The sequence below is a fragment of the Rhododendron vialii genome, chromosome 10a, assembly GCF_030253575.1.
Source record: "Rhododendron vialii isolate Sample 1 chromosome 10a, ASM3025357v1".
Taxonomy (NCBI): domain Eukaryota; kingdom Viridiplantae; phylum Streptophyta; class Magnoliopsida; order Ericales; family Ericaceae; genus Rhododendron; species Rhododendron vialii.
Window position 1 is genome coordinate 1,344,478 of NC_080566.1, and position 23,637 is coordinate 1,368,114.

The window sequence follows — 23,637 nt, forward strand, 5'->3', positions numbered from 1 at the left end:
GCTTCCTTGGATAGTAATTATAGTAGTTACGATCGCATGAAGCGGCCGAATTCCCTGTCGTATTCTCATCATAGTTGCAAAACTAACGAACGTGGAAATTTTTTTTTTTTTTTGAACTAAAAAAGCCCAAAAAACTTAGCGGAACTCAGCGTTGGTATTTTTTTTTGTCTTTTTCCATGACTGATCAATTTTCTATTGACTTGATACATGAAATAAAAGGAACAACGTTTTGTACAGGGGATATAAAATTGCTTTTGAAAATAATCTATATCTAATTATCTATACTTCTTATCAAAGTGTGAGGCGTCTCTCGACTTTTCCGAATTCCCAAATTACCCATTCCCCTCTTTTTCCCGCGTAGGAAACCAAGTATACGTTTCTACACCAAAAAATGCCTCCCAATCAACGACATGACACAACGAATCCTGTAGTTCAAATAACTTCGCCCTGAACAGGGCACTCTCTCTCTCTCTCTCTCTCTCTCTCTCTCTCTCTCTCTCTCTCTCTCTCCTGATGAATCCTGTAGGTGGAATAACCTCCCTCTGCTGCGTTTGTGTGTCTATTTCTTGCGAGTTCGCCAACTAGGTACAAGAAATTGGAACTTGCTATGAGATAAAATAAGAGACATGCATGCACATAAACCAAACTGATGAATCTTCGTTCCATCCTTCCTGCTTAATTTACTGATGACCCTTTCAAGGGCTAGCTGATACAACTTTCTCACGAAGTTAAAATTATTTTCCCCACATCATTATTATTTCAAGAAGATATATAGGTACCGGACGAGGGATTACAATTTAATTACATGGATACATTTCTGTGGCAAGCATGTGCTATGGACACTGGAGGGTCAGATAATGAGCCATTGAGAATGTTTTTAGCAACAAAATGATTTGCAGCCTCAGTGTAGTGCACCCCATCCCAGCTTATATAGCTTGATGGATTTTCACATGGAGTAGTTCCATTTTTGCATTGTTTAAGTGGCTCTGTGAACCCTGTAGAAAAAAAACAAAAAACAAAAACAAAAAAACAAATACCAGAAAGAATTATAAGCAAACATGAACATTGTTTAGAGTCTTAGAATTAGTCGAGGTGTGAGTAAGCTGATTCGGACATCCGGTTATCGAAGAAAAAAAAAGGGTTTTTTCTTGGGAACAAGATCGTTACCTAGGTTCTTGGCGTTGCTGATTAAGTTATACTTGGCAGTATAAACATCAACATAGGTAATGGCAGCTTCTGGGAGCTGTGCCCTGAGTTTGATCACTCTGTCCTTGAGCTGCCTGTTGAACTCCACCACCCTTTCATTCCAACTATTGATGCAACCATTCTTATCGAAAGTTTCCTGAGTTCTGTTCCAAATGTAGTTTTGGGCTGCAGGCAAACACCCATTTGGCCCCACATTGTGTATCCAAAATGCCCTCCCACCTTGATCATACAGAGTCTGCATTCACTTTCAAAATAACCAATAAGATCACAGAAGAAGACCCAACCGAACGGAGCCCAAATGGTGCATGGGTCCGTTCAGTTGGGCGTAAAATGTTTTACAATTGAAAATATGTTTCATGTAAAGCATTTTTCAAGAAAACACAAGTTTTACGATTGTTTTCCGGTGTTTGGTTGAATTCCAATTTTATTCTTACAAACCGATAGCTCATCTAATTGGCCTACTGTAGCATCAAAGTGTGAGTAACTCTCAAGAGCTTCTCTCTCTTCTTAGAGATGCTGAGCAGCTTTTCTTGTCTTGTATTTCGTTGTCGTGGTTGTTATTTTGTTCTTGTTTAATATATTTGGGATGATCACCCCTTCAAAAAAGTGTGAGTATTTGCTTGGAGAAAGTCTAGGAGAGACGTAGAGGAAATTTCGCAAATTGCATTCACCTGGCCATGAGGGAACGAGAGAAATCATTCGCCGCACAACCCGTCCAACATATTAATTGAAAAATGACTTACCAATTTTTCGAGGGTAAGTCGTTTTACGGCCATAGGCGAAAAAGATTTTCCCCCCAAAAAAAAAAAAAATCATTTTCTAGGATTTTCAACAACCAAACATCAGACATTATGTAAAAAATTGTTTTTGGTACGTCTAAACAAACGGAGCCTTGCTTTTAGTTTTTAGTGTTTTCTAAAAATAAAAATAAAAATTGGACGGTGTTACCTGAAGTGCTAGGGTGAAATTATTAATCAAATCGGGAATGAGGGAAAGAGGGTTGCTGGACCATGCGGATGTGTAAACATCATTTTGGCCGATATCAAGGGTGTAAAGAGCCTTTGAGAAGTCTTCAGGCCTCGGGAGTCTGCTTATGTTCTTTCCTGGAAAATCATTAGCAAGCAAAATCATGATCCAATTAACGCTCTGTCCGAAACTTAGGGTCTGTTCGATTAACGAGAAACATATTTGGATTTCATGTTATATGACCTTGGTTGTAAATATCGATAGTTCGGGCCTTGAATTGAGAGAACTGTGTCGCTTGGACGGCGAGATGGAACGGGATGCCAGGTGATTGCCAAGTCTGGCGCAGAATTGTCGCGCCTCCGTATGCAAAGTTTGCACCGTGACTGAAATTTGATCCCACTGAGTCGAGGTACGGACTCAAATATGGTATTCCCAGCTCCTCAGCTTCATACACAAACAGCACAAAAATGACAATGAGGAACTGCAAAACAATTTCATTTCTTCTACATAAAAAAAGAAAAAGCGACCCAAAATCGTGTCTCGCGATAGAATTTCCATGCATTCCTGCCCCTATGATGTGAAAATTTAAAAACGTGCGATTTTCAACCGCAATTTAATTGATGGAATTACTAAATCAAACTTGAACGAACTAATGTGGAGCCTACGAAAGACGATACAAATCTATGGAGATAAGAGTAGAGAAAAGTAGCTCCTCACATAAAATAATTTCATTCAAATGATATGTTTGGATCAAAAGGTTTGTTGCAAATATATAAACAGAACGAAAAGTACGAATAAGTTGATTCTAATTTCTTTAATGTCAATCATTTAGAGATGTTACTTTTTTATGATAAAAAAAGATTACCTAATTATAATCTTGTTTTACCTATGAAGTCAATAATGAGACGCCCATCACAACTTCTTCCCGCCGACTTCCGAAAGAAAGTTTGACCGTCTGGCAGTTGTGTACGACTAAATGCTGCTGAGAAAGCGCCAGTATCGGAATTCGAGTCACCAAAGTTATAGACAGCCGGAAAATTGCACGGGGTCAAACCCTTCCCCTCAGCTCCTCCGGCAACCCTCATGAGAACCGAAGAAACCAATACCCCAAAAACCCATATTTTCCCACACTCCATTTTTCTCTTAGCAATGTTCAATGCCACAGCCCGTATAAATATACGAAGGCTGTATCTCAATTTCTAAGTTTAGCAATTATTTTCCCTTGTTAAAAAGCAAAATTACAGGAGGCCGCCATCTAAAAATGCAGGGTGTTTCGGACTAGCTTACGCGCACCTCGAACTAAAAAACATATGTAGATGTCGACCTCTGATTCTAAAAATAAATAGTGAAGTTATCAACTAAAAGGAGGTCAACTTTCACAAGCTAGAATTTCATACAATTGTGGAATTTGAAAAGCTAATGAGCTCTGAGGTTTTTTTTTTTTTTTTTGTAAAAGAAGCTACATCCACAATTTATGCTGTAGAAAAAAGAAATTTTAGGGTTATTAGGGCTCCTAATGATGGAATTCATCAATGAATTGGAATTTTACCTTTTATTATGGGGAGAGAAACTTAATCACCGCTCCGCGCAATCTCAGCCGTTCGTTTCTGTAATCAATGATCTGGATTTAAAAAAAACTCTTCCAGCGAATAGTTTTTTTTTTTAAAATCCAGACTGTCCAAAATATTTTTAGACCCATGCGATTGAGCATTGTGAAGTATATTCACGTCTCTGTCGTAAATTTTTGTTCCCTCTATTATGGGAGGCATCGATAAAGTGGATTTTTCTGTAATTAGGTATCAGATATCAAAGCAGCCGTATAGATATTCAATCATGACCCAATTGCTGGTTGTCACATTCATCTGATATAGCTATGCCATTCAAAATTTCCTTTAAAAATGTACTTGCAATTCATACAACTTTAATCATATTGTTCTAATTATAGTAAACCTCGTGAGCAATGCTAGGATCACGACTCCAGACGTAAACTGAACGGCTTCAAATGCAATTTTGTTCGGGATTGTATTTTAAATTGTATCCCTAGACCTTTAGAAACACTATTGTTTTTTGAAAAGCAAAAAAGAAATTTATTGATCTTTAAAAACAAATTACAAAAATTAAAAAGATTTAAAGCACGAGGCATCAAAGCAAAGCATGAACAAACCCACAAGAAGGCACCCCTTACTCTGACAATCATATGCCGCCAAGAACCAGAAGGGTAAAATAACCACTCAAGCATGGGCAAGAAACCAAGGTTTTAAGTAACATATGTGTGATTTAATGATGATTTTCTTCTCTGAATTAAGGTAAGGTTACCTTAATTAAAGATGAGACCTTTCATGTATGTTTAAGGTAGACAAATAATATATGGTCTAGTTTTGAAAATTAAAATTATTACTAGCATTGAACACTCCATATATATTTAATCCGCGGTTCTAGCCACACGCTCAATCATTCTCAGAAGACGAGTTGAGTTTTATTCATCCTTCATTTAAGAGGGTGAACATTACCCTTCTTCCTACTGATTGAAATGATGTGGACCCCACTTCAAAATAATGTCATACTTACCAAAAAGTGTATTGCATGGTAAGTATGGCATCGCTTTATAGTGGGATCCACATCATTTCAACCAATGAAAAATAGGGTAATGTTTACTCTCTTTTAAAAAGGGTGAACAACATTGCACTCTCAAAGACTCGCATCCGACGTTGTAGAACGTATAGTAGTCTCCCACACTTCCGTCTCCGCTGGTGGCATGTCCGGCTCGTCCAGACCTTCCTCGTCCGGATCTTTCTCTTCTGGCTCAAACTCCGTCTCCTCCTCCTGCTCGGGCTTTGAGTCTTCCCCCTCTGACTCAGCCTCCTCTTCCGGGTCAGCCTCCTCATTTGCATCACCCTCCCTCCTCCACTGGCTCAGACGACTCCTCTTCGAGGTCAGATTTGTTATGGCCCTGCCCCATCATCACCCGAAGCACGATCCAATACAGCTTCATCAATCATTGATTATTATCAATGCACGACGACATGCTCTTTTTTTAGTGATCGAATGCTTCTTATAGCCAATCCAATCTTTTGGGACCCCACCAACCTGCGTTCAACTTTATTAATCTTTTCGCCTCTTCATTAATCAGATTGGTTGCCGCATCATCTTTGTCTTTCTTATACAGGGGGTCATTCTTGTACCTCTCCATACCGGGTCTGGTGAAATGTGAAGACAATTCAAGTGGGAGGTTGCTGTAAAGTTGGCCCGGGCGGCCCGGACCAGAACTGAAGCAGGTTTGGTTGCAGTAAAATTGGCTCGGGCGGTTTTGGCATTTCGCCTGGGCGGTCGGGCACGAGAAAACACACGATTTAAAGTGTTTTTAGGGTTTTGTGTATTAGCTTGCTCGCTCATATAAAAGCAAAGTCACGTCTGCCTCTCATTGTAACTCTTAAATACTTTCATCGTAGTGAAACACCTGTTTGTACCACAATTAAGATTTCTATTTTTACCCGTCGATTAGGTGACACGTGGCGGGGGTAAATATGAGCAAATGTGAGGATATAATGGACTTAACGTAATGATTCAGCGTGAAGGTGAATCGATGGTGAAACTATAAAAAGTCTTGTCCATCGATTAGCCTCCACGTGGCATATTCCTGTGGCATTTTGGACCGTCGATCGGGTGACAGATGTCAAATGGACGTGGATCCCATGTTTCCACGATTGAAGAGGATGGAAACCGCAATTAGTAGGGCAACTTTCTCAACGTGGGCATGATCGGCAGTTAGAGAAAGTTCTTAATCAGAATTCGAGGGAAAGTTCAACTGCCACTTTGGAGGGAAGTTTTGAATTCAAATGTAATGTGAGGAGGCCTATTTAAGTACAAGTTAATAGCAGTTTCGGGGACACACAAACAACGCCAATCAGGCCTTTATCTTTTCTTTTCTAGGAGTAGAATTAACTTGTAATTGTTCACTCAATCATCTCGATTGGTTGTTCTTCTACCTTGAGGGTTAATAAAGTCCATTTTGTTAATCTTCTTCCATACTTCATCCACTTCATTGTTTGTTTCCAAAGAAGTCCTGAAATACGGCAAGGAACCAAACTCCACTTTTCACATCCACATTCCAGCAAGCTTACGATACAATTTCCCGTCGATTCTCCGTCGATTGGAAAGAAAACAAGAATTTTTGGTAACAATTTTGGTTGTTTGGACCATATATTCACCGCCCGTCGATAATCGACCGAAGGGTGGCGATTATGGAAATGCAACCTATTTTATTATTATTAGAATTGGTATTTGTATTTGTATTTTAAATAACATGTGCAGGACACTTGGCGTATCTCTATTTACTTGGAGGTTAAAAAGACACTTGGCTTGTTCTTACACATTTGGAAGTTAAAATGACACTTGTCATGCTCCTACACATTTGAAGGGAAGTGGGAAGTTATTTGGACAAGTGGAAGCAAAGAAAATAATAAAGAGTAGTGGGAAGTTTGGAAGTTATTTCCTGCACATCTTTGTTTTTCTATAAATAGCCTTTTTAGGCTTCATTGTAAGGACACACAAATAACGCCAATCAGGCCTTTATCTTTTCTTTTCTAGGAGTAGAATTAACTTGTAATTGTTCACTCAATCATCTCGATTGGTTGTTCTTCTACCTTGAGGGTTAATAAAGTCCATTTTGTTAATCTTCTTCCATACTTCATCCACTTCATTGTTTGTTTCCAAAGAAGTCCTGAAATACGGCAAGGAACCAAACTCCACTTTTCACATCCACATTCCAGCAAGCTTACGATACAATTTCCCGTCGATTCTCCGTCGATTGGAAAGAAAACAAGACAAAATTGTTACCAAAAATTCTTGTTTTCTTTCCAATCGACGGAGAATCGACGGGAAATTGTATCGTAAGCTTGTTGGAATGTGGATGTGAAAAGTGGAGTTTGGTTCCTTGCCGTATTTCAGGACTTCTTTGGAAACAAACAATGAAGTGGATGAAGTATGGAAGAAGATTAACAAAATGGACTTTATTAACCCTCAAGGTAGAAGAACAACCAATCGAGATGATTGAGTGAACAATTACAAGTTAATTCTACTCCTAGAAAAGAAAAGATAAAGGCCTGATTGGCGTTGTTTGTGTGTCCTTACAATGAAGCCTAAAAAGGCTATTTATAGAAAAACAAAGATGTGCAGGAAATAACTTCCAAACTTCCCACTACTCTTTATTCTTTTCTTTGCTTCCACTTGTCCAAATAACTTCCCACTTCCCTTCAAATGTGTAGGAGCATGACAAGTGTCATTTTAACTTCCAAATGTGTAAGAACAAGCCAAGTGTCTTTTTAACCTCCAAGTAAATAGAGATACGCCAAGTGTCCTGCACATGTTATTTAAAATACAAATACAAATACCAATTCTAATAATAATAAAATAGGTTGCATTTCCATAATCGCCACCCTTCGGTCGATTATCGACGGGCGGTGAATATATGGTCCAAACAATGCCCCCCTTATTCATTTGGGTGAAGTGCTAACGTAACCCAAGTGAATAATGAACTAGTACGTTTTAAATCACCCCTCTGTCTATATCGACGGGTATTTACTCTATACGGTGTAAACATTTGCCCCCCAACTCTCGAAGCGTTTTTAGATAAATTTTACACCAATCTTTTTACTTTTTGGCTGAACAAAGCCTTCAAGGCTGAATTCTGCCGTCGAAAACCAAGTTTGACTTTTAAGAGGCAATATTCCCTCTGTCGATAATGATGGGATAATATTGCTTCCGTCGATTAGTTTGCTTCACCTATATATCCTACTGATTACTGAAGGAAAACAGGAAATATGGTCTAAGCATATCATAGACATACTATTAGGCATCAACTTCCTTAGCCTTGTCCATTATCGACCTAAGAGTGTTCCCATCGACGGTAACAAAAACCATGGGTAACTGGGTCTAATTATAGAATTTAATAGCACGTGGATTGAATACATTTACTCAACGAAGCCTATATGCATGCCAATTGATGAGAATCTGCTTTTATAATATCCATGCATGAACCCATAGTGGATCATTTTGTACATCGACTATTTATGGTCTAAATTAAAAACTCTAGTCGAATTATCCTCATAACTTGACTTGCTTTGAGTTTCACACTTTCGAGCCACATTGGCTCTTCGAAAGATGAGTTTGCCCCTCATGCAAACTCGATATCAAAAGAGGATTATTTCTCATTTCAATCATACTTACTAAAATCTGGATGAAGATGTAGATGCCAACAAGACCTTTCAAAATTTTCCAATCTCTAATGATAAACCATGGCCTCTTTTAAAACAATACAATCATAAACTAGAAGGCCTTTTAAGATCATGAGTAGCGCCCAAAATCATAATCCCTACTTTTGTTTTCTGGCATTCTTTTGAGTATTCTGCCTTTCCAAACAAAGCCATGAGGGCCTTTAAAAGATAACCGTCTACATCTTGCCGTGTACGTAATTGATTAAGAACCTTTTTTTGTGTACAGATTTAAGGCCAAACATCCACATACCACACATGGCCTATTTTTTGGACGAATAATTTAAACTTCAATGCAATGCTTAAAATTCGACTCATTCCCATTGGACCTCTGTCGATTCCAAAATTTTCCAACCCAGAATGGTCCAATAAATGGCCAATGCATGGCCGACGTAACCCTTTTGTCTTTTATTCATATTAACAACAGATAGAAGGCAATCGATAGAACGGCTGAGGTTGGGGAGGATTCTCTGTCGATTCCTTTTTAATCGGAGAAGATATCCGTATGGGATAGGCCGTAATGGTCTTATCCTTCTTCCGAGCATTGAACAGGCCAACAAATGGCTTTCTTTGCCCATAAATTGTTCAAGCCTTGCAAGACTTTTCTGTCGAATTATATTCAACTCCCGTCGAGTTTCAACACCAAAGCCATTTACATTGCGTAATTTGGCTTGAGTTTGCCCCCCATGCAAATTCCATATCAAAAGAGGGCTATTTCTCATTTCATAATTGGCCACATGTGTTCTGATTTTCTTGTAAAATCTGGACCGAAAAATTTATTGAGTAGCCATTGGCCTATCTTTGGCCAAATATAAGAGCGAGCCATTTTCATTATTGGCTTCTGTTTCTCCTCCACATCCTTAAACAATATGGACGTGTGTATAAATATAAGCCATTATTATTTTGTTTTATCGGAAAACGAACTGTTCAAAAGATGAACTTGAAGAATTTTTTGCCTCATTCAAAGGCAAAACTTTTCAGAACCACAGTTATGGCTTTCTATATTTTAATGTTCATGGTTATAAAGCCCACAGGTTGCTTGAATTAATGTTCAACCTTTATAAACGACAAATCTTAGCAAGAGGCAAAGACAACATTGATCACGCTTTCAATTAAATAGTCACAGTGTCTGTCGAAATTTTTCAATGCATGACGGTAAACAGTTTTGGTTCTTTTCTGATGTAAACCACTGAGAATTAGCCAACGAATGGCTTTTCTTTGCATGAATAAATTGTCAAGCCTTGTGAGGCTTTTATTAATATTTGATCTTGCTTTTTCCAGAAATCAACCATATATGCAAACAGAGTTAAGAATTGGCCATTATTTAATCAAGCCATTATCCATTTCTGTTGGCTCTTTTCCTTTTTCCAGAGCGATCCCAAAATTGGCCAACACATGGCCGTTATTCCGTTTTCGCAAATTACTCAAGCCTTATGTGCAAGGCTTTCATTTTCACATCGATCTCCACCATTACTTCAGATTTAGTAATGACACAGACAAAACTGTAGCCAAATTGGCCACTTATATTTGCCAAAAATTGTAGAAAAGCAATGAACATTATCTATACCTTTTAACCAAAATTGGGCATGTTTCAACCAAAACCAATACGGATACCAATATAGATGGCTTCTAAAAAATCCATACCTCTTCCGAATATTGTTGATCAATAATTGAACAAATAATTTTGGGGTTCTTGTGGTTGATGTGTAGTGTGCCATAAGAGGCACATATTGACTTTGATTAGTACCAAATCCATGCGGTACTTTGAAACCAATGGGAATGGTTTCATTTTGGTCATTACCACATTGACTTCCAACCCCATTACTTCCACTAGTATTTGGAAGTGGTTGATAAAAATCCGCTGGCCTTGTTGGGCTAGGCCTAGGTTCAAAAATTGGATTTTCAAATACTTGAGAAAAATGTACCTCAGTAACATGATTTGGACATCCACTGCTTTGTCCAAGGTTAACGTTTACGTTAATTGGTACTTCCATTATTGGCTGATTTCGAGCCATTGCAACTTTAAACATAGCCATCAATGTTTTGGCTATTTCACTCTCTGGATCATTTAAAACCTCGCAAATCGTTGAATCAAGTCAGACGATTCAATCTCTGAGCCATTTGGTGCCATTGCTCACTTCCAAATTAGTAATGAGCCCTCCTTCTAGCGCCAAAATTGTTACCAAAAATTCTTGTTTTCTTTCCAATCGACGGAGAATCGACGGGAAATTGTATCGTAAGCTTGCTGGAATGTGGATGTGAAAAGTGGAGTTTGGTTCCTTGCCGTATTTCAGGACTTCTTTGGAAACAAACAATGAAGTGGATGAAGTATGGAAGAAGATTAACAAAATGGACTTTATTAACCCTCAAGGTAGAAGAACAACCAATCGAGATGATTGAGTGAACAATTACAAGTTAATTCTACTCCTAGAAAAGAAAAGATAAAGGCCTGATTGGCGTTGTTTGTGTGTCCTTACAATGAAGCCTAAAAAGGCTATTTATAGAAAAACAAAGATGTGCAGGAAATAACTTCCAAACTTCCCACTACTCTTTATTCTTTTCTTTGCTTCCACTTGTCCAAATAACTTCCCACTTCCCTTCAAATGTGTAGGAGCATGACAAGTGTCATTTTAACTTCCAAATGTGTAAGAACAAGCCAAGTGTCTTTTTAACCTCCAAGTAAATAGAGATACGCCAAGTGTCCTGCACATGTTATTTAAAATACAAATACAAATACCAATTCTAATAATAATAAAATAGGTTGCATTTCCATAATCGCCACCCTTCGGTCGATTATCGACGGGCGGTGAATATATGGTCCAAACAACACCCCAACACCCCGTGAATATACGATTAAGCAATCAACTGAAGTCGAAACCACGTCAATTTCTGTGTCTTGTTCTTCTCTTGCTTTAGATTGTTTTCTGTTCTAGGTTTGTTCTTCGATTGTGTGCGTTTGGACGTTTGAATCCCCAACAGGGTCCTCTAACTTATTTTGGATGATCATCGCTGCTGCTACTAGAACTATCTTCCATATCTATAGAATTAAAAATTAAATATGGAAGGTAATTCTAACTCTTCACTCATTACTCTTAAAAATCTTTCTCAAAACCCAAATAGAACAGGGCCGGTGAATTATACTAATTAAACCGATTATAACTGAGCTAAAACTTGTGGGCTCAACTCAAGGCCGGGTTTCGCTAATTTGGTACAAGAAATTGGAACTTGCTCTGAGAATAAATAATAAGAGACAGATAAACCAAACTGATGAATCTTCTTTCCATCCTTCCTGCTTAACTGTGATGAACTTTTCAAGGGCTGATACAACTTTCTCAGGAAACTAGTTTTCCCGCATTATTATTTCAAGATAGGTACCGTACGAGGACTACACTTTTAATTACTACATGGATACATTTCTGTGGCAAGCATGAGCTATGGACACTGGAGGGTCAGATAACGAGCCATTGAGAAGGTTTTTAGCAACAAAATGATTTGCAGCCTCAGTGTAGTCCACCCCATCCCAGCTTATATAGCTCGATGGATTTTCACATGGAGTAGTTCCATTTTTACATTGTTTAAGTGGCTCTGCAAATCCTGCAGAAAAGAATAACCAGAAAGAATTATAAGCAAACATGAAAGAAACACAATCCTTGAGCTATATAGGGTCCCGGAATCAGTCAAGGGGCGGGTAAGCTGGACCGGGCATCCGGTTATCGAAGAAAAAAAAAGGGTTTTTTCTTGGGAACAAGATCGTTACCTAGGTTCTTGGCGTTGCTGATTAAGTTATACTTGGCAGTGTAAACATCAACATAAGTAATAGCAGCTTCTGGGAGGTCTGCCCTGAGTTTGATCACTCTGTCCTTGAGCTGCCTGTTATACTCCCCCACCCTTTCATTCCACCTATTGATGCAACCATTCTTATCGAAAGTTTCCTGAGTTCTATTCCAAATGTTGTTCTGGGCTGCAGGCAAACACCCATTTGGCCCCACGTTGTGTATCCAAAATGCCCTCCCACCTTGATCATACAGAGTCTGCATTCACTTTCAAAATAACCAATAAGATCACGGAAGAAGACCCAACTAAACGGAGCTCAAATGGTGCATAGGTCCGTTCGGTTGGACGTAAAATATTTTACAACTGAAAACATTTTTCATATAAAGCATCTTACAGGAAAACACGAGTTTTACGATTGCTTTCCGGTGTTTGGTTGAATTCCAATTTTATTCTTACAAACTGATAGCTCATCTCGAATTGGTCTAGTACTGTAGCATCAAAGTGTGAGTAACTCTCGAGAGCTTCTCTCTCTTCCTAGAGACTCTGAACGGCTTTTCTTGTATTTTGTTTGGAGTATTTATTTTTGTTGTTGTCATGGTTGTAATTTTGTTCTTGTTTAATATATTTGTGATGATCTCCCCTTCAAAAAAGTGAGTATTTGTTTGGAGAAAGTCTACATTCACCTGGCCATGAGGGCATGAGAGAAAATCATTCGCCGCACAACCCATCCAACATATTGAAAAAAATGACTTACCGGTTTTTCAAGGGTAAGTCGTTTTACGGTAGAAGGCGTAAAAGATTTTTCCAAACAAAAAAGAAATTATTTTCTGGGATTTTCAACAACCAAACACTGGAAATTATGTAAAATATTTTACATCTAAACAAATAAACGGATCCTTTAATTGGACGGTATACCTGGAGTGCTAGGGTGAAATTATCAATCAATTCGGGAATGGCCGAAGGAGGTTTGCTGAGCCATGAGGATCCGTAAACGTCTTTTTGGCCGATATCAAGGGTGTAGAGTGCCTTTGAGAAGTCTTCAGGCCTTGGGAGTCTGCTTGTGTTCTTTCCTGGAAAATCATTACCAAAATTAAGATCCAAAAAACACCGGGAGGCTGAACGTTATCAATTTTTCTGGACACGAACAACATATCTGAATTTCATATGACCTTGGTTGAAAATATCGATGGTTCGGGCCTTGAATTGAGAGAACTGTGTTGCTTGTACGGCAAGATCGAACGGGATACCAGATTGCCAAGTCTGGCGCAGAATAGTCGCACCTGCGTATGCAAAGTTTGCACCGTGACTGAAATTTGATCCCACAGAGTCTAGGTACGGACTCAAATATGGTATTCCCAGCTCCTCAGCTTCATACACAAACAGCACAAAAATGACAATGAGAAACTGCAAAGCAATTTCCTTTCTTCTAATTAAAAAAAAAAAAGAAGAAGCAAAATTTAAAAACACACGAGGCAAAAATTTAAAAACACACGATTCTCAACCGCAATTTTATTGATTGAACTCCTAAATCAGACTTGAAATGATTTTTGAATCAGCCAATGAACAAATTAACTAATGTGGAGCCTACGAAAGACGATCTATGGAGAGTGGGAGACGTAGCTCCTCATTCAAAATAATTCCATTCAAATCGTATATTTGGATCAAAAGTTTTTTTGGTAATGAATATATAAACAAAACGATAAATATGAATGAGCATACGATCCAAATAAGTTAGTTTTATTTGTTTAATTTTCGATCATTTAGGGATGTTACTTTTGTTGTATGATCAAAATATAACTTCTTATAATTTTGTTTTACCTATGAAGTCAATGATGAGACGCCCATCACAACCTCTTCCCGCCGGCTTCCCAAAGAAAGTCTGACCGTCTGGCAGTTGTGTGGGACTAACTGCCACCGAGAAAGCGCCGGTATCAGAATTCGAGTCACCAAAGTTGTAGACAGCCGGAAAATTGCACGGGTCCAAACCCGTCCCCTCAGCTCCTCCGGCAACCCTCATGAGAATCAAAGAAACCAAAACCCCAAAAACCCATATTTTCCCACCCTCCACCATTTTTCTCTTAACAATGTCCAATGCCACAGCCCGTATAAATACACACAAGGGCTGTCTCTCATTTTCTAAGTTTAGTAATGATTTTCCCTTGTTAAAAAAGCAAATTACAGGAGGTCACCATCTAAAAATGCTTAGTTTTTTTTTTTTTGTGTGTGTGTGTGTAATGCATATGTTAAAAGAGATTGTTTTTCTTTCGTTTCTTTTGTTTGAGGGGCGTTAGAAAGTTAACTAAAGGTAGTTCGAAGTCTCCCCGTAGACTCGAACCCCAAATCTCCTCCTCGGAAGCCAAGAGATACAACCTCAGATAGGCTAAGAGCCACATCTAAAAGAAAGGAGATCGATTTTCACAAGCTATATAATTTTCGTGCGATTACGGAATTTAGAAAGCTAATGAGTTCGGAGGTTTATTTTTTGTAAAAGGTTACAGCAATTAACATCCACAATTTATGCTGCAGATAACAGAAATTTTTAGGTTTAGTAATGATGGAATTCATCAATGAATTGGAATTAAATTTACCATATTATGGAAGGCATCGAAAAAGTGGATTTTTCTGTAATTAGTTATCAGATATTAAAGCAGCCGTTTGGATATTCAATCGTGACCCAATTGCTTTTTGTCACATTCATCTGATTTAGCTATGCCATTCAAAATTTCCTTTTAACAATTCATACAACTTTAATCATATTGTCCTAATTGTAGTAAACTTCTTGAGCAATGCTAGGAATACAACTCCCGATATAACCGAACGGTTCCTAACGCAATTTTGTTCGGAATTGTATTTCAAATTGTATCCCTAGACCTTTTGAAACACTATTACATGCGGTTTCCCCCCCCCCCCCCCCCCCGCCCCTTTTTTTTTGGGGGTTTCTGGATGAAGTAACATATTTGTGATTTAATGATGATTTTCTTCTCTACGTTAAGGCTACCTTATTAAAGATGAGACCTTTCATGTGGCTTTATGAATAACGTAGACAAATGATAAATGATTTAGTTTTGAAAATAAAATTTATTAGCATTGGACACTCCATGTTTTAAATTTATAAGTACTAGCGTTTTTTTTTTTTTTTCAGTTTGAAACTTCTCTGTTTTCTTTATTAAAGTTTGGGCTCTGTCATTTTCACTATGAATAGTGATTTCTTTGGAATCCCGTACGGGTCCCTGTAAATGAACTGAGCAGCTTGTGAGCTCGGCTTGGCTCAGCTCATTTAACGCTCGGCTTGACTCGATTAGTAAACGAGGCCGAGCTCGAGCTTTTGGCTTGCTCACTAAACGAGCTGTTTCAACAAAAGCTCGACTTGTTAAGGCTAGGCTCGATTAAACAGGCTTATTTAGTAAATGACTAACCTCGGCTCGTTAAGGCTCGAGCTTAAGTTTTTGGCTCGTTAAGTAAACAAGCGGAACTCAAGCTCGACAAAACTTGGCTCGGCTTGTTTATAGTCCTTAATCAAACATCTTAGATAATTAGAGTAAGAAAAATAGCATGTGAGGTCAAAGAAAGGCACGACAAGTCGTTGTTCTAAAGCCGTATTCGCCATATAAAAAATTTAAAAAGTAACTGTTTCAATTTGGGCCTTTTCAGTTCTTTTTGGAATTTAGAACCTCTTTGTTTTTTTTCAGTACAAAAAGTTACGTTTCAGTTGCCTAATTGCCTAATAAAATGCACGAAAAAAATGTTCGAAATAAACATGGACGAAAATCGGATTTACATAGAGAGGAGGCCGAAAGTTAGAACTTGAAATTGCACGCTTTTACATGGTTGGTGAATTTTTTTGAAGTATTCCTCACAAATAATTCGAAATTCAAGCATGCAATCTATTGAATAACATTCTACGAGGAAAAAAAAAAAAACACCATTTCCCATTCATTCTTCGCAAAACGTACTATATAGCCACTTTTTATTTTATTTTTTGAAGTTTGGGAAGGCCAATACAGTATATTATGAATTTTTAATGTGTAGCTCTTTTACTGGAAGCCGTGTGGGTGATCAGCAGAGCAGGGGAGGATGTAGCTCTTTTGGCGAGAGATCAGCCGTTAGGGCTATCCATAAATTAGAGAAAGGAGGCTGAGAAGATCGAAGAGGAAGATTAAAAAAAAGAAACTTTTTGCGGAGTTTGGGATTAAGACCGACAAAATTAGTCGTAGAAATGTTGGTGCTAGGTTGGGCATTCATTTTAAAGGGGGGAGAAATTTTATGCTTTGAAATGCAGGAGGCCGAACTAGCAGAAAGAATTGATGCGCTTGATGATTTGGAGAATGAGTTTGACTTGGAGGATAATGTCGACCCTGAGGACGATGCCTCTCTTTCTTTGGAATTTTAATTTGTGGTTTGATGTGTTTGGATTTTTGCTGGATTTTGGTCTTTTGGGCTTCGGGTGTGGTTGTAGGGGGTGAGTCTTGCTCTTGTGTTCGGGTGCAGGTTTAGGTTTTTGATTTTTAGCTGGTGTTTCTGTTGGTCAAGCTCTGGTATTTCTTTTGTCTTTTGTGGGGTTTTGGTTGCGGTGGTTTAGGCAGTTTCCATATTTTCAGGGTGTTGGTGCGGATGGCCTCTTGTCATCTTTTGATGTTGATTCTCGGGTGGCATTTCGCCGGTGTGCTCGCCAAAATATTAAACTATTTTTTTTATCAATTAATATTGTGCCTGTTCGATGCACATTTTTTCCGGCCCCGTACATCGAACGAGCACGAGCGTTAGTGTTTCCTAAAGTAATGTAGAAGTAACTGTTTTCAATTTGGACCTTTTCAAGTTCTTTTTGGAAACCTCTGTTTTTTTTTTTTTTTTCTTTCCAAGTGTGGGCTCTCCTATTTTCACTATGGATAATCATATTTTTGGAAATGGATCATTATAAAAGGTTGCGTTCGCCCAGGAGGACTGACGTTGAAGTCGTAATATATTAATTAGCATTTAGTATTAGTTGCCTAATAAAATGCTCAAATTAAAAAAGGTAAATTTTCATAGTCGTCCCTCTAGTTTTACGGCTGTCTCAATTTCGTCTCTATAGTTTGTTTTACGTTTCAAATTGGTAAAAAAGTTAACACCGTTAATGAAACTAACGGAAAAATATGATTAAAAAATTAAGTGTTCCAATTTTTAATCTGTTTAAACCGATGCGAAGATTTTATTTTTCTGATTATTTTATCTTAAATGGTCATAATAGATTTTTGGCTCCAAGGCCTTTTAATGAGCACTCTAAGGCTCCGTTCAGTTGTCAGGAAAGTACAAGAAAGGATGGGAAAATCAATTTTTCCATGATTTTTGTAGTGTTCAGTTGACAGAAAAGTAGTGGGAAACATGTTTTTAAGTTTTCCTGCAGGAATTACTTTCCTGCAAAAGTGATCCTGCAAAAAACACAGGATTTTGCGTCGCGGGAAAAGGAAAATGAGTGAACACTCACAAAATTTTCTCAAAAGTTTCTTTTTCCTGACAAATGAACAACTAAACCTTAATTATTCTTGCAAAATTCTTTTGTCAAATGAACACTCACAGGAAAATAATTTTCTTTTTCTTTTACTTCACGTCACTTCACTTTTTCTGGGAATCAATTTCCCACACAACTTTCTCGACAACTGAACGGAGCCTAAGAGAGCCCTGAAACTAAATAAGGAGTCTTTGGGTGCTCGTTGAAAGGCCTTAAAGCCAAAAATTCATTACGACCATCTAGGATAAAATAATCACAAAAATAAGATCTTCGCAATGGTTCAACCGGATTGAAAATTGAAGCACTTAATTTTTTAATCATATTTTTCCGTTAGTTTCATTAACGGTGTTAACGATTTTACCAATTTGGAACGTAAAACAAACTACAGGGACGAAATTGAGACAATTGAAACTAGAGGGACGAAATTGAGACTGCCGTAAAACTAGAGAGACGACTACGAAAATTTGCCCAATTAAAAATGATTGAAATAAACAGGAATGGAGCTCGAATTTACATAAGGCATGCTGAAACTTAGAACTTAAAATTGCGTGCTTTTACATGATTGTTGAATTTTTCTAAGTATTCCTCACAAATGGTTTGAAGTCCAAGCATGCAATCCATTGAATATTATTCTACAAGAAAAAACATAACCATTTCTTATTCATTCTTTGCAAATGCAAAACATTCATATGCACACAAATTGAAGGAGCAACTTTTTCCTCTATACGCCACTTTTTTTTTTTTATCTTTTAAAGTTTGGGGAGGCCGATATAGCCTATTATGATTGTTTAATACAGTATGTAGTATATGCTATATATGTAAGGTTATTTTAGCAAGATTGGGTGGTTGGGACCTCTCCACCCTTACCTTTACTTCCATCCCTTGAAATGAGACTCATGAATGCTCAAACAAAGATGTTGTGAAATTGTAAATGATCAGTCTCATGAGGCGCGTAAATTGTAGATATGAATAGGCTTGTCAAATTTCAGCAATTTGCTAAACGTTAGAATCAAATTTGAAACAAAACTGGGATTTTATTCTATTTGTGGAGCATCTTATACAATATACGAGTCATTTATTCGAGGAAAAACAATACAATCGGATCTTTTCTTTTCTTTTGCATGAACAATGTAAATGTGTTGGGCAACACCTAGAATAATGGGCCATAATTTCACAACTTAAAAAAAGAAGAAACCCGTAGCGGCGATGGCGGCAACACCGGCGATGGATGTGACCTTCAGAGCAGCAGCACCACCAGTCGGTGCCTGAGCCGGAGCCGCGTCGGCCACCGGAGTGGCTGGTGCGGTTGATTCACTTGCAGGGGCGGGTGGAGACGATACGTCGGTCTCGGGGCCTTCTGCGGGGGAGAGAGAAGTTGGAGAAGAGGCCTCGGGAGCTGGGGTGGATGCCGCTGGAGTTGGGACAGCGGCGGATGCCTTGGGGGACGCTGAGGGGGTGGCGGATGCCTTGGGGGACACTGAGGGGGTGGCTGTGGCTGTCTCGCTTTTCTTGGGGGCAGCTGCGGCAACAGGGGTGGCGGCGGCGGGGGTGGCGGCAGGGGAAGCCTTAGGGGAGGCAGATGGGGCGGCAGCCTCAGCCGAGATGCCAAAGAATACGGCGGCGATGACTAGGGCAAGGACAACCAATTGGCGAGCCATTTTTTGATGTTGGTTTTGTTTGTTTTTTTGTAATCAATAAATTTTTTTGGTTGTTGATGATTCTAAAAGAATGCAGCACTTCTCTAAATGTGCTTTTTAGAGAAACACTGTCAAATTAGAATGAGGGAAATATAATGGAAGAGACTCGAGAAGGTTATATAAGGGTGGTGGGGGAAAATAATTGAGGGACGTCCGGACAGGGAGCGGAAAGGGCGGAAATGCATGGAGGAGATTTGAGAGAGAGAATTTTGATTTCTTTGGTGTGTAATTTCGAAAACAATTGTGTTCATTCATATTATTAGTGGGTGAAATTCAACCCATTTCTCAAATTGGCTCAAACAATGAAATGAGAGATTTGTAGGAGTACAATGTATCGTAAAAGAATATGTGAAAACAGTACCGGGATATTTGATCTCTTGTTGTCTTCTCGTAATTTCATCTTTTCCATGTACTTATAAGTTTAATCAACTCGATACAATACAACATGCTACGCGTATGTGTTAATGATACGATACAACTCGCTACCGGGCTACCGCCTATTTGTTAATGCGGTCTCCACTCTCTTGCATTTTATGAATTCGGACTGTATGAAAAAAAATGAGGTTTGATAAATGACCAAAACTAGCTCCAGAATTTGTTATTCAAGCCAAAATCCTTGAACTGATTGTAGCCAAACGGCTCTTCATTTTCCCAAGGCTATTACGCGCTCTGATACCACTATTGTTATAAAATGGTGCACAAATTTGGATACAAATGCGTCTGGTGCCGTCTGATATGTATGAGCCTCACATTACCGTGTGAAATCTATGTGCATTAGACGATTCCGAACACATTTATATTTAGATCTTTGCATTTTTATTTGTCTACGTAACATTGCTCTTGGTTTATTCGCTTATCTTGTTTCTTGATCTTTTGTGAACAAGTAATTAAACATCAAGTTCTTACCACAAAGAAATCCTTGACTCAACGCCATTAAGAGTTCAGTTAAATGACAGGAAAAAAAGAAAAAAGACAATGAGTTCAACTACTTTCCTAATCATTCTAACATTATTCACTTTCATTGATTCTTGGAGCTAAAACGCAAGAGAACACAAGAGAGTAACTTTTTTATTCTCTAGTCTCGACGTATATGTCTTTCTTTAACGAGACCGGAGAGGTCAGTTGAGATGTGTCGTAAGTCGGCTTGGACTTTCCTAAATGTCGGAAAAAGAAATTCAAACAAGCCCTTATTACGTAAAGAAGAAATCTTTTACCCGGGAACCCACTTTTGGAGGCCACCACCGAAATGGCGGCAGAGTCGGACGCCAAAACTTCTTCCGGCGGCTACTCCTCCGCCAACGACGGCAGTACGGTGGAGGAGTGCCAAGACATGATCCGGAGAAGTCAAAGAAGTAATCTTTTTCTTTTCTTTTCTTTTCTTTTTTTTGTCGTTTACATCTCTTTATCTTTCTCAATTTGCTCCATCTAGGGTTCAGGGTTTTACTTCTTCTTTTCCGTAATTACCAAAAAAAAAATCTACAATTTGAGTATCACCATCTTCATTTCTTCGTTTGTCTGTGTATAAATTCATTTTCTTTTCGTGAATTGCAGCTCCAATGGTGAAATTTTTAAGGGAACATTTGGAGAAATCCGGATGCGAAATTCGGGATAATTTCATCAAAGCCATCCACTGTGATAAACAGATCAGCGGTGGTTACGTTCGCGGTGAAGGGGTAATCATAAACATTTCCACCCTATGAATAATTTTGTGCTGCAAAAATTTGATCTTTATTAGTTATGCTCCAAATTGAGCTGGGTTGGGATACAGATGTCTGCTAATCATAGATTCATAATGTCTTGATTGAAATTGTGTTGTTTTTTTGGTGCAATGTCGCTGTTGCTTTCTAATTTCTGCTATAAACACCCTTTGGATTGTGAGAAAGGATGAGAGAAGAAAAGATTTGGTTCTCTCACCAAATCTCATGGAGAGATTCAAATCTCATGGAGAGATTTGGTGGGAAACAAAATGAACCAATAAAAGTTCACTTTTTAAGTTTCATTTCTCGCCCAATAGTAAGATTCTTATTTAGTTTCTTTTCTTAGCATTTCTTATCGCCCAGAGGGGCAAGTGTTGGATAGGATTCTCCAATGTCTTATGATCTTGTTGCATGAAATTCTTATGTATATTGTGAATGACACTTCTCTCTTGTTGTGTGTGTTTCTCTCAGATAATGGTATGTAGTAATCATATGAACTTCCAAGATGAGGTAAACCAAGTGGTTATCCATGAGCTCATTCATGCATATGACGATTGTCGTGCTGCAAACTTGGATTGGGCTAATTGTGCTCACCATGCTTGTAGTGAGGTGTGTGTCACTATACTTATTACTACTATTTTCTTGTTTGTTGAATTTCCTTAAACCAGAAAACCCATTTTCTTAAAAACACAGAGGAAACCTATTTCATTCCTGTCATTTCGGTGTGAAACAGATTCGGGCTGGCCATTTAAGTGGTGATTGCCACTACAAACGAGAGTTGCTTCGTGGTTTTGTGAAGATACGAGGTCATGAGCAGGTGAGTTGTACTCTATTTCTGGATAATAAATATTAGAATCTCAATCTTCAAGGTCTTGAGGCTAGTGTTTTCTCTTTTGAACCCTTGGACTATTGATTCCAATAGTATTTCCCTTATCTTACCCTTTATTGAACTGGCAATGTGAAAGACCTGTTTCGGGAGCATTGGCATGGACGCATGGCATATAAAAGAATTTCATTCAGTCCCGCTGGTTTGAACTTTTTAAACGATTGTATACCATGTTTTGGAACGTGCATTCCAAGCTTTTGGGCCTAAAATGGTTGCAGTAGTTGAATCCAATCCATATCTTAGTTGATTATGAAAAGCAAGTCAAATCCTCGCAGAACTTGGAAAAAAGAACCTCACCATTAGATGTTACAGGTCCAATATTGGCCTCTTCTTTTTCCATTGAGGAATAGACTTACCAGGATTAAGCCCAATTGGAAATCTTCTTCCATTTTTCTGAAGCGAATCCAACAAAGCATCACATGAGTTTTGTCCACTGATTTTTCCTTGTGCAGAAGATTAAGAGTCAAGTAACATTGTGTCCAGTCTAGCTCACTCTCATATCTGATGCTGCTTTGTTCTGACATTTTTAGGACTGTGTGAGAAGAAGGGTTATGAAATCGGTGATTGCTAACCCTTACTGCTCAGAAGCAGCTGCCAAGGACGCCATGGAAGCTGTCTGGGATGTTTGTTACAACGACACAAAACCCTTTGACAGAGCTCCTTGAAACACCAGAAGAAGTACTGCATCTCTCCCATTTGGCTTACTCAGTGGCTTCGAGTCATGATTTTGACCCTGGCTAATCGCAGGATAGTTAGTTTTCTGTACCCTTTCTATTGTTTGAGTTACATCTGACAGTGTGTGAAAAAGAATGGTTAGTTCTTTCAAGTTTTTCCTTCATTTTCACAGCAAGTTGAAAGGAGGATATGACCAATCTTTTCTTTTTCTTTTCTTAAAAACTAGAGTATCGTATACAAATGATTTGGCTGGGCTGCATTCATATTCAGGTTTTCCCCATCTGGTTCCTCATTTTTCTGAAGGGAAAATCAACTGCAGTTATAAAATATACCTTTTTTTTAAATAGTCGGATTTGCTTTGGAGTGAACCCATGTCGTACTAGCCACGAGATAGATCTTTCAAAGAACAAGGCCTGTTGATGTAGGACAAAAATGGAGAGTTTTTGTATTTTATTTTCTTTGTTTTAGAATAAGATTTTGGTTAGGAATATTTCCGTTTAGGTTAGAATTATTAACTTTCCGTATTCGGTTTAATTTTGATTTTTGCCTTTATTAGAATTCTTGGTCTACAAGAATTAAGATTTTATTTTAATTAATTAGGAACTATGTTTTATTTAATGCCGCTTGTTTTGGCATGATTTATTATTTCTTTTACAGTAGGATTTCTAGGGTTAGGGTCTTATAAAAAGGGCTGTAACCTATTCAATTATTAGACTTTTATAACTTTTATCAATAATATTGCAGAGATTTTCTCTTTCTTTCTTGTGCGCAAGATTTGCTCGTTGCGACGAGTTGTTTATCTCGTTTGGATTAGTACGCTAACTAATCTCTCGTGAATTCCGCCGCGTCAAGTGGTATCAGAGCAAGGCTTTGCCTGGTTCGATGGCACCAAACAAAGTTGAAGACACACCCATTGACGTTCGTCGTGGTGAAGTATTTAACAGGACTCGCACCAAGGGATTTGCCCATGGTCAATCTG

The 23,637-nt window shown here is 38.3% G+C and overlaps 3 protein-coding genes across 6 annotated transcripts; 1 reads left to right on the plus strand and 2 right to left on the minus strand.

Annotated features, from left to right (window-relative positions):
• Positions 1-641: 641 nt before the first annotated feature.
• On the minus strand, positions 642-14,304 carry LOC131304757 (GDSL esterase/lipase At5g14450-like). 4 transcript variants are annotated; one of them, XM_058332118.1, is made up of 5 exons: positions 14,034-14,304; positions 2,416-2,616; positions 2,155-2,309; positions 1,168-1,441; positions 642-995 (listed from the first exon to the last, which is right to left on the minus strand). In XM_058332118.1, exons 1-5 carry the CDS (start codon positions 14,284-14,286, stop codon positions 802-804), a joined length of 1,077 nt encoding a protein of 358 aa, XP_058188101.1. In that variant the 5' UTR covers positions 14,287-14,304; the 3' UTR covers positions 642-801. The 4 variants fall into 4 exon arrangements, with proteins under 4 accessions (XP_058188101.1, XP_058188104.1, XP_058188103.1 ...); XM_058332121.1 differs by lacking the exon at positions 2,416-2,616 and adding an exon at positions 13,385-13,582 and having other exon boundaries at positions 14,034-14,301; XM_058332120.1 differs by lacking the exon at positions 14,034-14,304 and adding an exon at positions 3,059-3,334.
• Positions 14,305-18,881: 4,577 nt separating this feature from the next.
• LOC131304659 (classical arabinogalactan protein 6-like) lies at positions 18,882-19,361 on the minus strand. The gene has a single exon (XM_058331993.1). It carries the CDS (start codon positions 19,359-19,361, stop codon positions 18,882-18,884), a length of 480 nt encoding a protein of 159 aa, XP_058187976.1.
• Positions 19,362-20,531: 1,170 nt separating this feature from the next.
• On the plus strand, positions 20,532-23,416 carry LOC131304762 (mitochondrial inner membrane protease ATP23-like). The gene is made up of 5 exons (XM_058332130.1): positions 20,532-20,752; positions 20,952-21,073; positions 21,569-21,706; positions 21,831-21,914; positions 22,514-23,416. The coding sequence occupies exons 1-5, from the start codon at positions 20,647-20,649 to the stop codon at positions 22,646-22,648; spliced, it is 585 nt and encodes a 194-aa protein (XP_058188113.1). The 5' UTR covers positions 20,532-20,646; the 3' UTR covers positions 22,649-23,416.
• The last annotated feature ends 221 nt before the right edge of the window (positions 23,417-23,637 follow it).